Source organism: Gossypium arboreum, chromosome 10 (genome assembly GCF_025698485.1).
Source record: "Gossypium arboreum isolate Shixiya-1 chromosome 10, ASM2569848v2, whole genome shotgun sequence".
Classification (NCBI taxonomy): Eukaryota; Viridiplantae; Streptophyta; class Magnoliopsida; order Malvales; family Malvaceae; genus Gossypium; species Gossypium arboreum.
This window is the reverse complement of record NC_069079.1, coordinates 50,670,932-50,683,545: the sequence shown is the minus strand read 5'-3', so window position 1 is coordinate 50,683,545 and position 12,614 is coordinate 50,670,932. Positions and strand designations below refer to the sequence as shown.

The 12,614-nt window shown below is 31.6% G+C and overlaps 1 protein-coding gene across 2 annotated transcripts; it reads left to right on the top strand.

The window, feature by feature from the left end:
- Nucleotides 1-702: 702 nt before the first annotated feature.
- On the top strand, nucleotides 703-2,939 carry LOC108465068 (transcription factor FAMA). 2 transcript variants are annotated; one of them, XM_017765377.2, is made up of 5 exons: nucleotides 703-984; nucleotides 1,106-1,214; nucleotides 1,326-1,994; nucleotides 2,083-2,535; nucleotides 2,627-2,939. In XM_017765377.2, exons 2-5 carry the CDS (start codon nucleotides 1,191-1,193, stop codon nucleotides 2,714-2,716), a joined length of 1,236 nt encoding a protein of 411 aa, XP_017620866.1. In that variant the 5' UTR covers nucleotides 703-984; nucleotides 1,106-1,190; the 3' UTR covers nucleotides 2,717-2,939. The 2 variants fall into 2 exon arrangements, with proteins under 2 accessions (XP_017620866.1, XP_017620865.1); XM_017765376.2 differs by having other exon boundaries at nucleotides 1,106-1,994.
- Nucleotides 2,940-12,614: the final 9,675 nt, after the last annotated feature.

Sequence of the window (12,614 nt, the reverse complement as noted above, 5' to 3'; positions counted from 1 at the left end):
CCAAGTGAGTATTTTTTTATTTCAAAATTCCATACAATAAATTTAACAAAAAAAAATAAACAGTATTAATAGTTGGATATGAATTTTGAAATCTATAAAGTAAAAGGACTAAATTTCTAAAAATAAAAGTATAGGAACTAAACCTCAAATTTTGTCCTAGAGAATAACAATAAATTTTAACCAAAATAATATTAGTAATTAAATAGTTCGGGAAAATATCTTAACGATGCAATTAGTTAATTGAGTCTTATCCATTTCATTGATATTAAGAAAAGATATATATATTCTCCCCTTAACCCAATATTACGCATCTAAACTCTTGTAAATCCATAAGCTAGCGTACAAATTTGTGCTAGTACGTGCATATTCGAATTTAAGTATGAAATTAACATCTCTAAGAAGAGTTGGGTTTTTTATTTTAGTGAATTTTTAACTTATATATAAATTGCTTCAAAATGATTTAATAAGATTTAAAAGAAAACTACATAAAAATATATTTAAAAAAAGTTGAAAATTCAAAAGATGAAACTTGAAAGGGTTTGAGAGCGTACTTAATTAGAGTCATGAAAAGAGGTGGTAAAAAAAGCAAGGGGAAGAGCGTTGGGGTTAGCCTGTGAAATCCATAAATATCAAGGAGGTGCAACTGTGTGATGAGATTTACATTATATTTATATATATATATATATATATATATAAATCCTCACAGGCTCCTTCTTCATCTCTTCCTTAGCCACCACCGATTCACAAGTCAAAAGCCAGCTCTTAAGAGGCCAAACCCTGCTCCCTGCCGCTGGCCCCATTTACACCACTCGATACATCTCTTTTTCCATGCTTACCCCACCTCTCATCCAAAAGTTTCACTCTTTGTCTTATTACCTTTTTGTTTCTCTCTGAATTCAATATCCATCCCATCATCATCAGCTTTATCATTTCCAAGGACTACATGTTAAGATAGATAGATGCAAGTTTTATGTCGTTATTATGGTATTAATTTTTATGTTAATTACATGTTTCAATGGCGGTTTCCTTGTTTTATTTTTGCATAAATGCAAAATGGTTGTGTTTACTGGCCGTAACTTGACAAGGTTTTGTCTCTGTGTTTCAGGTTCAATGATATATTGACTAGGGTCGAGTTTGTCTTTACACGAATTGACCTCACTTAGGGTTATTGCTCTATATATACAGTAATAATGGAGAAAGAAGAAAACTACGCGGTACCAACAGCACATATACTCTTATCTTCTTTTTTCTTTTTTTCTTTTTCAAAACCTTTAGATTTATTACCAATCGCCATGTTATTCTGCTACAAACTTGATTTCCTTCAGGCAAATTTTGTGGGGCTAGATTATTCTTTAGACCATCATCAGCATCATCAGCATCATCATCAACATCAGCAGCCTCGGATTGGTGAATCTTGTGGTGATAACAACAATGGGATGGTTGATTATATGTTGAATAATCCTCAACAACACCCGCATATATCATCTTCATCAGGGTTTTACACTACTCCAACATCTTTCGATAAACTGAGCTTTGCTGATGTGATGCAGTTTGCAGATTTCGGTCCTAAATTAGCTTTAAACCAAACAAGGATCCCTGAAGACGAGACTGGGATCGATCCTTCTGGTTATTTCCTAAGGTTTCCTGTTTTAAACGACAAGTTAGAGGATGAGTCTTTAATGGTTCCTCCATCTGGGATTGAAAACGTTGAGGAATTGGTGGAAGATAAGCATGGAGAAGATGAAGCTAGGGTTTCTGATAATGCTGCGGTGCAACTTCGTTTCTTTGGAGAAGATGATGGTCATAACAAAAACCCCATAGTACCTACAGATGCTGCTAAGAACAAGAGAAAGAGGCCAAGAACGATCAAAACCAGTGAAGAAGTTGAAAGCCAGAGGATGACTCACATAGCTGTTGAAAGGAATCGAAGGAAGCAAATGAACGAGCATCTTCGAGTGTTGAGATCCCTCATGCCTGGCTCTTACGTTCAAAGGGTAATCTCAAACTCAAAATCCTTTATTTCATATCAATCAATCTCTAGTACTTTTTTTCCATTGATGTTGAGGTAAAATATTAATTCAGGGAGATCAAGCCTCCATTATAGGTGGAGCCATAGAGTTTGTGAGAGAATTAGAGCAACTCCTTCAATGTCTAGAATCTCAGAAAAGAAGAAGATTGTATGGAGAAGCTTCACGGCAGATGGGAGATACATCAATGGCAGCTATTCAGCAGCAGCAGCAGCAACAACAACAACAACAGCCGGTGTTTCCTCCTATGTCTACTCTCCCGAACGATCAAATGAAGGTAATGGAGTACGAAACCGGACTCCGCGAAGAAACAGCCGAAAACAAATCATGCTTGGCGGATGTTGAAGTGAAGCTTTTAGGGTTTGATGCAATGATCAAGATCTTGTGTAGGAGAAGACCAGGCCAACTGGTTAAAACCATAGCAGCTCTCGAAGATTTGCAGCTTAATATCCTTCATACCAACATCACCACCATTGAACAAACAGTTCTATATTCCTTCAACGTTAAGGTATACAATTGATCATATCTTTATCTTTCTTAATTTTTATCAAAAAAAAAAAAAGAGGAGAGAGAATAAAGAGAATTATGTGGATATGCAGGTTACGAGTGAATCTGGGTTCAGCGCTGAAGACATTGCGAGCTCAGTTCAACAAATATTCAGTTTCATTCATGCAAATAGCAGCATGTAATGTAATGAAATCCAGGAAGATAAGTTGAAGGGAAATTAGTTCTCTGTTGGATCTTTTCAAATTTCAATAACCCTTTTTTTCAATGGATATATATATTTGATTTGTAATAGAAACATGTAAAATAGTTGTCAGCAAACTTTCAGCATAATTTACTACTTTTGATATTTAATTTCCCTTGTAAAAGTAAAATTAACTTTTATAATTAACAAGTCTTTTATTTGAAGATTTGCTTTTTTCAATTTTTTATATCATTACGATTTCATTTCGGATTTTATAAAATTTAAATGCATAATGATTTTTATTGTGAATTTAGCTCTTGCCTTTTTTAGATAAATTTGGCTATTAAATTTTCAAAAAATTTAAATGGTAATTTATTTAATAGAAATGTTGACTAAAATATTATTTTTAATAATGTTGGCATGGCAACATGCATGATAATCCACATGTACTTTTATGTTGACATGATAGTATTTGTTTTATATAACACGTCAACAAATAATTTAAATTTTATAAAACTATGAAAATAAATTCAATTCAATTTTCAAAAATATAAAAATATCATAATTTTTTTTTCAAAAGCATAGAGTAAGCATGAATAGTCATATGGGCAGCCATGTGTAAAAATTTAATGTTTTAGTACGTATTTCAATTTAAAACAACAATTTGATTCTTTTTAAAGGTTGATAGTCAAATTAAACTCTTTTTGAAAGGTTAAGAATCAAAATTTAACAAAATAAAAATATTAAATTGACAAAATATATAAAAATTAACGGCTTAATGCCAAGTTTAAATCATTAGTTTATTAGCAAAATCTAATTGTATGGTATAAAGCATAACAAATCTAAAAGACAAGGGACGAATGAAAAAGAAAAGAAAGCAATAATAATAATCTAAAAAATATTAGTTGGTTTTCAATAATAGAAGACTTGAAATTTACTAAGAAAGAAGTTTGGGTATTGGTAATGATGAGCATTGGAAGCATTATGGATTATGGTTATGATTTTGATGAAGGCATGTGATATATGTAGGGATGCATGGAGCTGTTGTTGTGGAAAGGGAAAGAAGATAGAGGAAAAGTGAGACAGATTCTGAGTTGAAATTAAAATGTTTGGCAATGGTTGATGTGTACATATAATGTGTAATGGTGTATACGAAGGATGATTAAGAGGTGAGAAGGTCAACGAGGGGTCCCCTACCTTTGTTGTATTCTAGTACTTACTGGGTTGACTTGTCAGAAATCAAGATTTTGTTGTATTATTGGACTGATTACATTCATCACATATTGCCATTCCCTTCTCGGGTCCCTCACCTTTCTATTTTTTTTTTTTTATCTATCTGATTTTCGGAAAGGTTCATTTCACCTATTCCATCCCTTTTTTCTTTTGTTTTTTCTTCTTAAATTTTGTTTTTCTTTTTACCTTTTTAAACTGACTTCAAACTTATAATTTTGCGCATAAATTTAATACTTTATATGGGATTAATGTGAGATTCATGTTTTTTCTTTAAGGTGATAACAACTTATTTCATTTAGGGATAACTCGTAACTTTCAATGACATATAGTCCGGTGTGCCTTGTTTGCTTGCTAGTTTTCTTTTGTTTCACTAGAACAAAAATGGGTATTATCAATAATAAAATTGTTACTAAATATTATAGTACTGCTGCTAAAATTTTATTGTACCGATAAGAAGTCGTAGTGAAGTTATTGTGTATATCTCTATTATTTAAAATATATGTAATAACTTTGAAAATTAAAAGTTATTTTTAATTATATTTATTGAAATGATTTTTATTTTTAAATATATTTTTTAAGTCATGACTTAATTTATTTGTATAAAAATATTTTAGTTACAATGAAATTAATTACAAAATTTATAAATTAAGTTACAAAATTAGACAACAATATATTGGTTGCAAAATAGAGTTCAGTAAATATATTGGTTGCAAAATAGACTTCATAACAATGTAAATTTAGATGTTAAATCTTTAACGTAAATATAATATAATGGTTGCCAAATATTACTTTGTGACGACATTTTAGTTGGTTGTGTATTACATTACGACTAAATGTCATTTCCAAAACATTGTTTTAACAATCATAATATATGGTTGCCAAATTGTTTACGTAACAACAATACTATTGGTTGTCAAATAGTATTCTGTAACAATATTTTAATTGGTTGTGTTTTACATTACGAAATGACTATATATTATTGTTTGACAAAACACGTTAGCGAATAAAATAATTAAATAAAAATAAACAAATATAAAATAAAATATGAACAAAATTATTTATAGTTAATTTATCAAATATAAAAATAAAATAAAATCATAATAAACAATTGAACGAACAATGTCTTTTTCTATCACCGGAATATTTAGAAAACACGAAAGATGAAAAAGGAGATTTTTGAGAACAACACCCTACACTTGGTATTTAATTAATGCGGGATCTAAGCCTTTTATTTTTCCTCAACAATATTTCCAAGTAGCTTACATTTTGAGCATCAATTTCTCATTCATCACTCAACCATTTTGAGCTTATGATATACCGCTGTAAAGGTCTCATGGAGAAGAATATGAAACCATAAAATTATGATTCAACTCTCCACCTTTACCAACTGAGAATATGATTCAAAGTTACCATAAAATGCAATTTTTTCAACAATTGCAAAAAAATTATTTTAACAACCATAAAACATAGTTGTCAAATAATTTACGCAATAATAATATAGTTATTAATACTTTTACATAATGATATTTATATAACTGTGAAATATTAATTTGTAACAACAATCTTAATTTACTTAGAAACAATATTATTTAGTTTTAATTAAATTAAATTAAAATTTACATAAATTAAATAAATTTATAAGAAATATTGTAATGAAAATAATTCCACAACTAAAATTGAAATAACCCATAAAATTTAAAGTCAGAAAATTGTTTACTTTTATATATATATATATATAGTATCATAATAAAAACATACCTATAGTTTATATAAATCGTTACTAAAATCACTACCAAACAACGTATTAATAAAAATTGATGGCAAGAAAAATAAGGGTTTACATAAACTAAACAGTAACAAAGTTTGAAATTTGAACCAATGCACATGCAATTAGTTTTTCATTAGTTAAACTTTATCCTATAATTGGAAAATTATACAATAAAGATTAGAATTTTGATTAATATTATATTATTTTTATAATAAAATATTATATTTTATTATGAATTTGTAAATAACACTAAAAATAATATTACTAAAGATTGTGACTCTGTTGAATGAAATATAGGAAAACTCATATGGGAATGCATCAACATTTGCCATATTCCTTATGTTACTTATTGTCTGATTTCCCTCTAAATACATTATTCATGTTATACTCGATTTGCTTCAACATTTTCAAGGATCTATGTGTGAATTCTCTCTTCAATCTATCCTCAGTCTGATGGCCAATTAGAGCGAGTAATTCAAGATGCTATGAGTTTGTGTTATTGAATTTGTATCTGGCTAGGAACGTTATTTACCATTAGTTGAATTTTTGTATAATAATAGTTTCCAATCGAGCATTCAAATGGCTTCGTATGAAGCATTATATGGTCAATGGTGTAGAACGCCCTTACATTGGTCTGAATTGAGTGAGAAAAATACCATTGGGCCGAAATTGATTCAGGAAGTAGAAGATGTGGTTAAGTTTATGAGAGACAGATTGAAGGCGGCCTTAGATAAACAGAAATCTTATGTCAATCTGAAACAGGAGGATATCGAATATGTTACAGGTGATAAGGTATTCTTGAAGGTTTCTCCATGGAAAAAGATCCTAGGCTTTGGTTGCAAGGGAAAATTGAGTCTAATATGTCATATGAAGAAAAACTAGTTGACATCTTAGCTCGAGAGGTGAAAGAGTTGAGAAATAAGCGCGTGCCATTGGTGAAAGTCCTATGGCATAGTCATAGTACTAAAGAGGCAACTTAGGAACTGAAAAGAGTAATGGAATCCCAATATCCGCACCTCTTTCTAAGTAAATTTTGAGGACGAAATTTCTTAAGGGGGAATTGTAACAACCAATTTTTAGTGGTGTCAAAAAATGCAATTTTGAAACCCCGTTTCTATAACCGAGCCCGTAAATATTAACTAGGGATATTTACAGATTTATTATATTAATATACTAAAATTTGGTTAAGTAATTTAGTAAAAAATGTGGTTAATTAAAGCTTAGGGACTAAATTGTAAAAGTTTAATAGCTATAATTTTTTAATTAGGAAGAGCCTTTAGGACTTAGATAGCAATTATTCAAATGACTAAAATGCTTAATAAATCAATTTTAAATAAATAATAGTGGGATTTGATGGTGGATGCCATTAGTTTAAGTTAATTAAAGATTAGTGTTTAATTAATTAAGATTAAACTAATAAATTATGTTTAACTACAACTAAACCATATTGTATAAGCCAATGGTTAGTGGAAAAGATATCATCTTCTCCAAATTCATATCGTCCACCATTAAAGAGCTAAAGAGAAAAGCTTTGAAAACCCTTATACAATCGACCATCATTTACAAGTAAGTCCCTAGCCATCATTTACAAGTAAGTCCCTTATACGCCAGGATGCACCTCATGTGCCAGGATGCACTTCATGCTCTAGGATGCATTTTGTGTGCTAGTATGCTCTTTGTGCGTCAGGATACGCTTCATGTGCCAATATGCATCCTTTACTTCGATTTATTCGATGATGCACTTTGGTGCCAATTGGTGTGTTGGTTGGGTGATCCATGTATACATATGAATCCAAGTCATGTTAATAGGGATTATAAATGGTAAAGTTGGTAAATGGTATCAGAATGAAATGGTTTAATGATATGGACTCACTTGTGTGCATATGTGAATTGAGATAGAGAAAACATATAATCTACTGTGCAAATCAATTAAAAAAGAGCTTTAGGGGCCGAAACAAGTGCGAATGAGTCAATAGACTCCAGAAAAGGATTGAATAGTGTAAGTAAAAAGGAGAATTATACGGTTTGATCATGGAATTTGGATGATGTAATATCAATGATAAGTATGTATAAATGTTGTATTCATGGTTGGTAATAAATTCCAAATAGCTTAATGATAAATTAATGGGCAAAATAATTGAATTGGTTATATATGATGCCATATTGTGTAACACCCCGTACCCGAATCCGTTACCGGAGTCGAATACAAGGTGCACACAGACTTAATTGTTTTCACAGTCCATAAAAAAAATTTCTAGACAAGTTGGTTACTGCATCACTGTCGCCTTAAAAATCATATCTGGAGTTTCAAAACTCGAAAATCAGTTTTGTAATTTTTCCCTGAAACTAGACTCATATGTCCATCTACAGATTTTTTTCTAGAATTTTTGGTCAAGCCAATTAGTACAGTTTATTAGTTAAATTCTCCCATGTTACAGGGGTCGACTACACTGACCTTCGTGCGTTACAACTTGAATATCTCCTTGTGCAGGGCTTCAATACTGATGCTGTTTATTTCTATAAAAACTATACTCAAAGAGGAAACTATACATATATGGTATGACTCCTAATTATCTCTGGTTAATTTATAATGAATTTCCAAAGTCGGGATAGGGAATCCAGAAACCGTTCTGGCCCTGTTTCACGAATACCTAAATATCTCTTAGGATAGAACTCATATGACCATTTCGTTTCTTCCATATGAAAGTAGATTCGTCAAGGCTCATTTGCATAATTTATTCACTATTTAATTCCATTCCTGCTATTTTTAGTAATTTTTCACGTCCACACCACTGCTGCTGTCAGCATCTGTTACTAAAACAAACTATGCCTATTTCATGACTTTTCCTTGATTTAACTAATAATTCATCATGCATGTCCCAAATTATAACCATGACTTGTGTCAAAACATCACAAAACCAATTCCAACCGAACATTTACGCCATTTTCGCATGGCTAAAAGTTTACATACCAAATTTCAACAAAGCATAACAGCCTATACATGCCGAAATGTACTCCTAGACCAACTACGAAGAAAATACCAAAAGTTGTTAGCTGGTGTGATGACTTCGATGACGGTCCCGAATACGCAAAAAGTCGAGTCCAAGAAACCTAAAATAGGTGACAAGCAAACACCGAATGAGTATATAACTCAGTAAGTCATAAGCAATGCACTACCAACCATTAATAACATTATCGCAAGAGGAAACAAAATGGAACGAGGCTAATTACTCCATTCAAACCGAACTATACCATAGTTCCTTAGACCTTTCGATTCAATCTCATACCAAGTTACACATTCACATTCCATATACTAATTAATAGGATATTTGAAGCATTTTTATACACCATTTTGTTTTCGTTACAATCATACATCTACATGACCTTTCACTTATTCCACGATAATTCTTATGTACGTGACTTCAATTTAAATTGTCACATAGGTTCGAAACTTACCAAGCTCAACTCCAAATATAAACATAGCGCCTATTAGCCATGAACTCAAGGCACTTACCCGATCCGCTGTCCGTGATCAACTCAATAGTGTCGCACACTCAGTGTCAATAGTGATTCAAAAGCATATAGTGAGTCCGCACACTTAGTGCTATATAATCAACTCGCACACTTAGTGCTATATGATCAAACTCGCACACTTAGTGCTGTACAAATTTTAAACCCGCACACTTAGTGCCATTCTCATGATCACAAATGTTTATACCCGCACACTTAGTGCCGAAATCAATAACTCAATACATCTCACCTCTTTTCCTTCCATTCAATACTTCCATCACCACATACACACATGTATATAAATTCATCATTCCTTTCGGCATAATTACATAGACATTATGTCTATTCAAATCAATACAAAATATATGCTTAGGGACTTACCTTGTGTGGTGTAAAATAATTCCAAGTCGGCTACTCGATGACCTTCGATTTCCCCTTGTTGGACGCCTCTCCTTTAGGATCTTGAGCTTAAACAAATAAATTAACTCATTCAACCGCTTTGCTACACATATTGATATTCACATTTTAATGATTTTATGACATACGAACGGCATGGTAAAATTTTTATCTTGCTACCTCATGCTCTTAGCTATTCGGCTCATAACCATATGCTATAGCCCTACTATCAATAATCCAATCACACATGCATATATATATATATATATATATATATATATATATGGTCGAATGTACAAAGCATAGACTCATCATCACCTATGCTCTTAATTTGATGGCGAATATGCATACATGTATATACACTATTAATCAATCACTAACATTGCACTTCACCTTAATAGCTAGCTTAGCAACCCTCGATTTAACACATAGTTGTTCATAACACAACTTAAGCATACTCTCCATTCCATCAATTCCAAAACTTAATGTCTTACTCAAAATGCTAAAAAGAAAGTCCAAGAGCCATCAATCCACCATCACATGTATCATTAGCAAGCTTCATATTTAACATGCAATGACATTAACACAAAATCTACCTTGGCGAATATCATCCCCATGATATGGCAAAGTTTTGAACCATGGACTAATTAGAACTCAAGCTAGCAACTAAGAACATGCATGAATCCCATGGCACAACCTCAAACATACCTTAATCTAGACACAAGTATGGCCAAACCTCCTCCTAATCCTCTTCCAAACCAAGCATGAAGCAAGAACCCCTTCCTTCTTCCTTAGAATTTCAGCTCAAAGAAATGAAAAAAAAAAAGGATGAACAACAAATTTTTTTCTTCTCTTTTCTTCAACTCACGGCAAAGGGGGGGACACTCACCATTCTCTTTTTTTTTGTTCCCTTTCATTATTAAATTCCCATGCTCATTATTTTATTTTTTTCTTACATACACCATTGTCCCAACATGTTTTAGGACATGTTTTTACCCATAATCCTTGTCATGGCGGCCACTAGCTATTAGGGGGAAATTTGACATGCAAGTCCCCCCTTTTGATTACATGCACTATTAGGTCCTTATAGATTAGCCTATCACATTTCAAAAGTGTCACACAAGTCCTAGTAACTGAATTCACATGCAATCGACTAAATCGAAGCTTGAAATTTTCACACATTCATAAATACATATTCTAGACAATACATATTACGTTCAAACATTTCGGTGACTCGGTTTAGCGGTCCCGAAACCACTTCCCGACTAGGGTCAATTTTGGGCTGTCACATATTGAGTAGTTTGAATTGACATATTTATAACTAGATTCAAATTTATAATATGATTAGTTGAGTTGCATTATGAGATGTGTATTGGTAGATATTGAGAATATGTATATAATGTCATATAACTAATGTGTATGATATGATATCTTGAATCATTAAAGTACCGTTAAGGTTTATCGCTCAACCTACAGTTTGTTTACTCTGTGCTCTGGTATAAGTGATCCTCAAAGCACTGGGAAGTGAAGTCAACATCCGGCCGTCATTTTTTACTCAACTAAGTTTGTGAAACTCTTTCCATTTTGATCAAATGGCATGTACCTAGGATTACCTTGTTAAATGTTGCAAATGGTCAAGTTTGTGTAAATAAGTTCTGAATATATGAAAATGGATTTGGTAAAGCATGGAAATGATTACAATGGTTTGAAAATTGTATATCGATCATGTTTATTAATGTTGAATAGGTTATTGGGACCTTAAGGCCAAACATTGTTGTTGTTTCATGCTAAGTTGATGTCAAGGGAAATGGGAACTTAGTGGACTATTTGTGGAGTTGTGACTTCACACCTTAAATATTGCAACATCAGGTTATCACGTCACGATATCCCCCTGTTTGAGGTCGTGAGTCGACTCTATTATGTTATGAAAACTTTATACATTGATCCTCAGGTTGGTAAGCTTGGCTATTTCCTTTAAAGTTGCGACACCCTATGAGATATTTTAAAAACTTTATAGTTTAGTCTATATTCGACCCCTAAATATTATTAAGCTTTCATAAGCTCATATTTTACCTAGGAATGATTGTATATTGTGTTTTATGCATGAAATGCTCATATTTGAATGTTGAATATGAAATTTGTATATAGTTTATCGTAGTTGCTCCGGTAACGAATGTGATACTCCGTAGCTCGAACATGGTGATCGGATTAGGTAGGGGGTGTCACATTTCTTTATCATGTTCCTTATCAATATTTGATACATTCATCAGTGCATGTATCTCTTCTAGTACTTCAGAAGGATCTTTGTCTCCAACAATGTCAGGCCTTTGCAATATTTTGATTAGAATCGTATCATCCAATGATAATTGGGTATTCCCTAAATCCTTACAAGCTTGTTGTTGGTAAATTTAATGTTGTTAATATTTTATTGTTTAACAACTTGTTTTATCGTTACAAACTTTACTAAGAATTCACAATGACTACTTGTGTTGTTGTGATAAATAAGCAGAAAATTAAAATATATAACGACATTTTAATGTTGTTGATAATATTTTAATGTTTAACAAAAATTCATTTTTTCCGTTATAAATTTTATTAATAATTCACAACGATAAATCGCATCATATCTATTAATAAGTATAAAAATAAATTATGTAGTGACATTTTAAGGTTGTTAATATTTTCAGGTTTAACAACAACTTTCTTTGTTGTTACAAATTTTATTAAGAATTCGCACTAACAAATCGTGCCGATGAATAAGCATAAAACTAAATTACGTAACGATATTATAAGGTTGTTGCTGATATTTTAACGTTTAGCAACAATTTATTTAGCTGTTACACATTTTATTAAAACTTTGCAACGACGACAAATTGTGTTGTTACAATTAATAGACAAAATTAAATTATGTAACGACATTAAAGTGGTCACTAATATTATAATATTTAGCAATAGTTTATTTTATCATTACGTATAAAATTAAAAATTCACA

Excerpts from the sequence above, each read along its gene's own strand:
- LOC108465068 (XM_017765376.2), top strand. The coding sequence starts at position 1,191 with ATGGAGAAAGAAGAAAACTACGCGGTACCAACAGCACATATACTCTTA. Across the intron at positions 1,995-2,082 it reads CTGGCTCTTACGTTCAAAGG|GGAGATCAAGCCTCCATTAT; the intron begins GTAATCTCAAAC and ends ATATTAATTCAG. Across the intron at positions 2,536-2,626 it reads TATATTCCTTCAACGTTAAG|GTTACGAGTGAATCTGGGTT; the intron begins GTATACAATTGA and ends GTGGATATGCAG.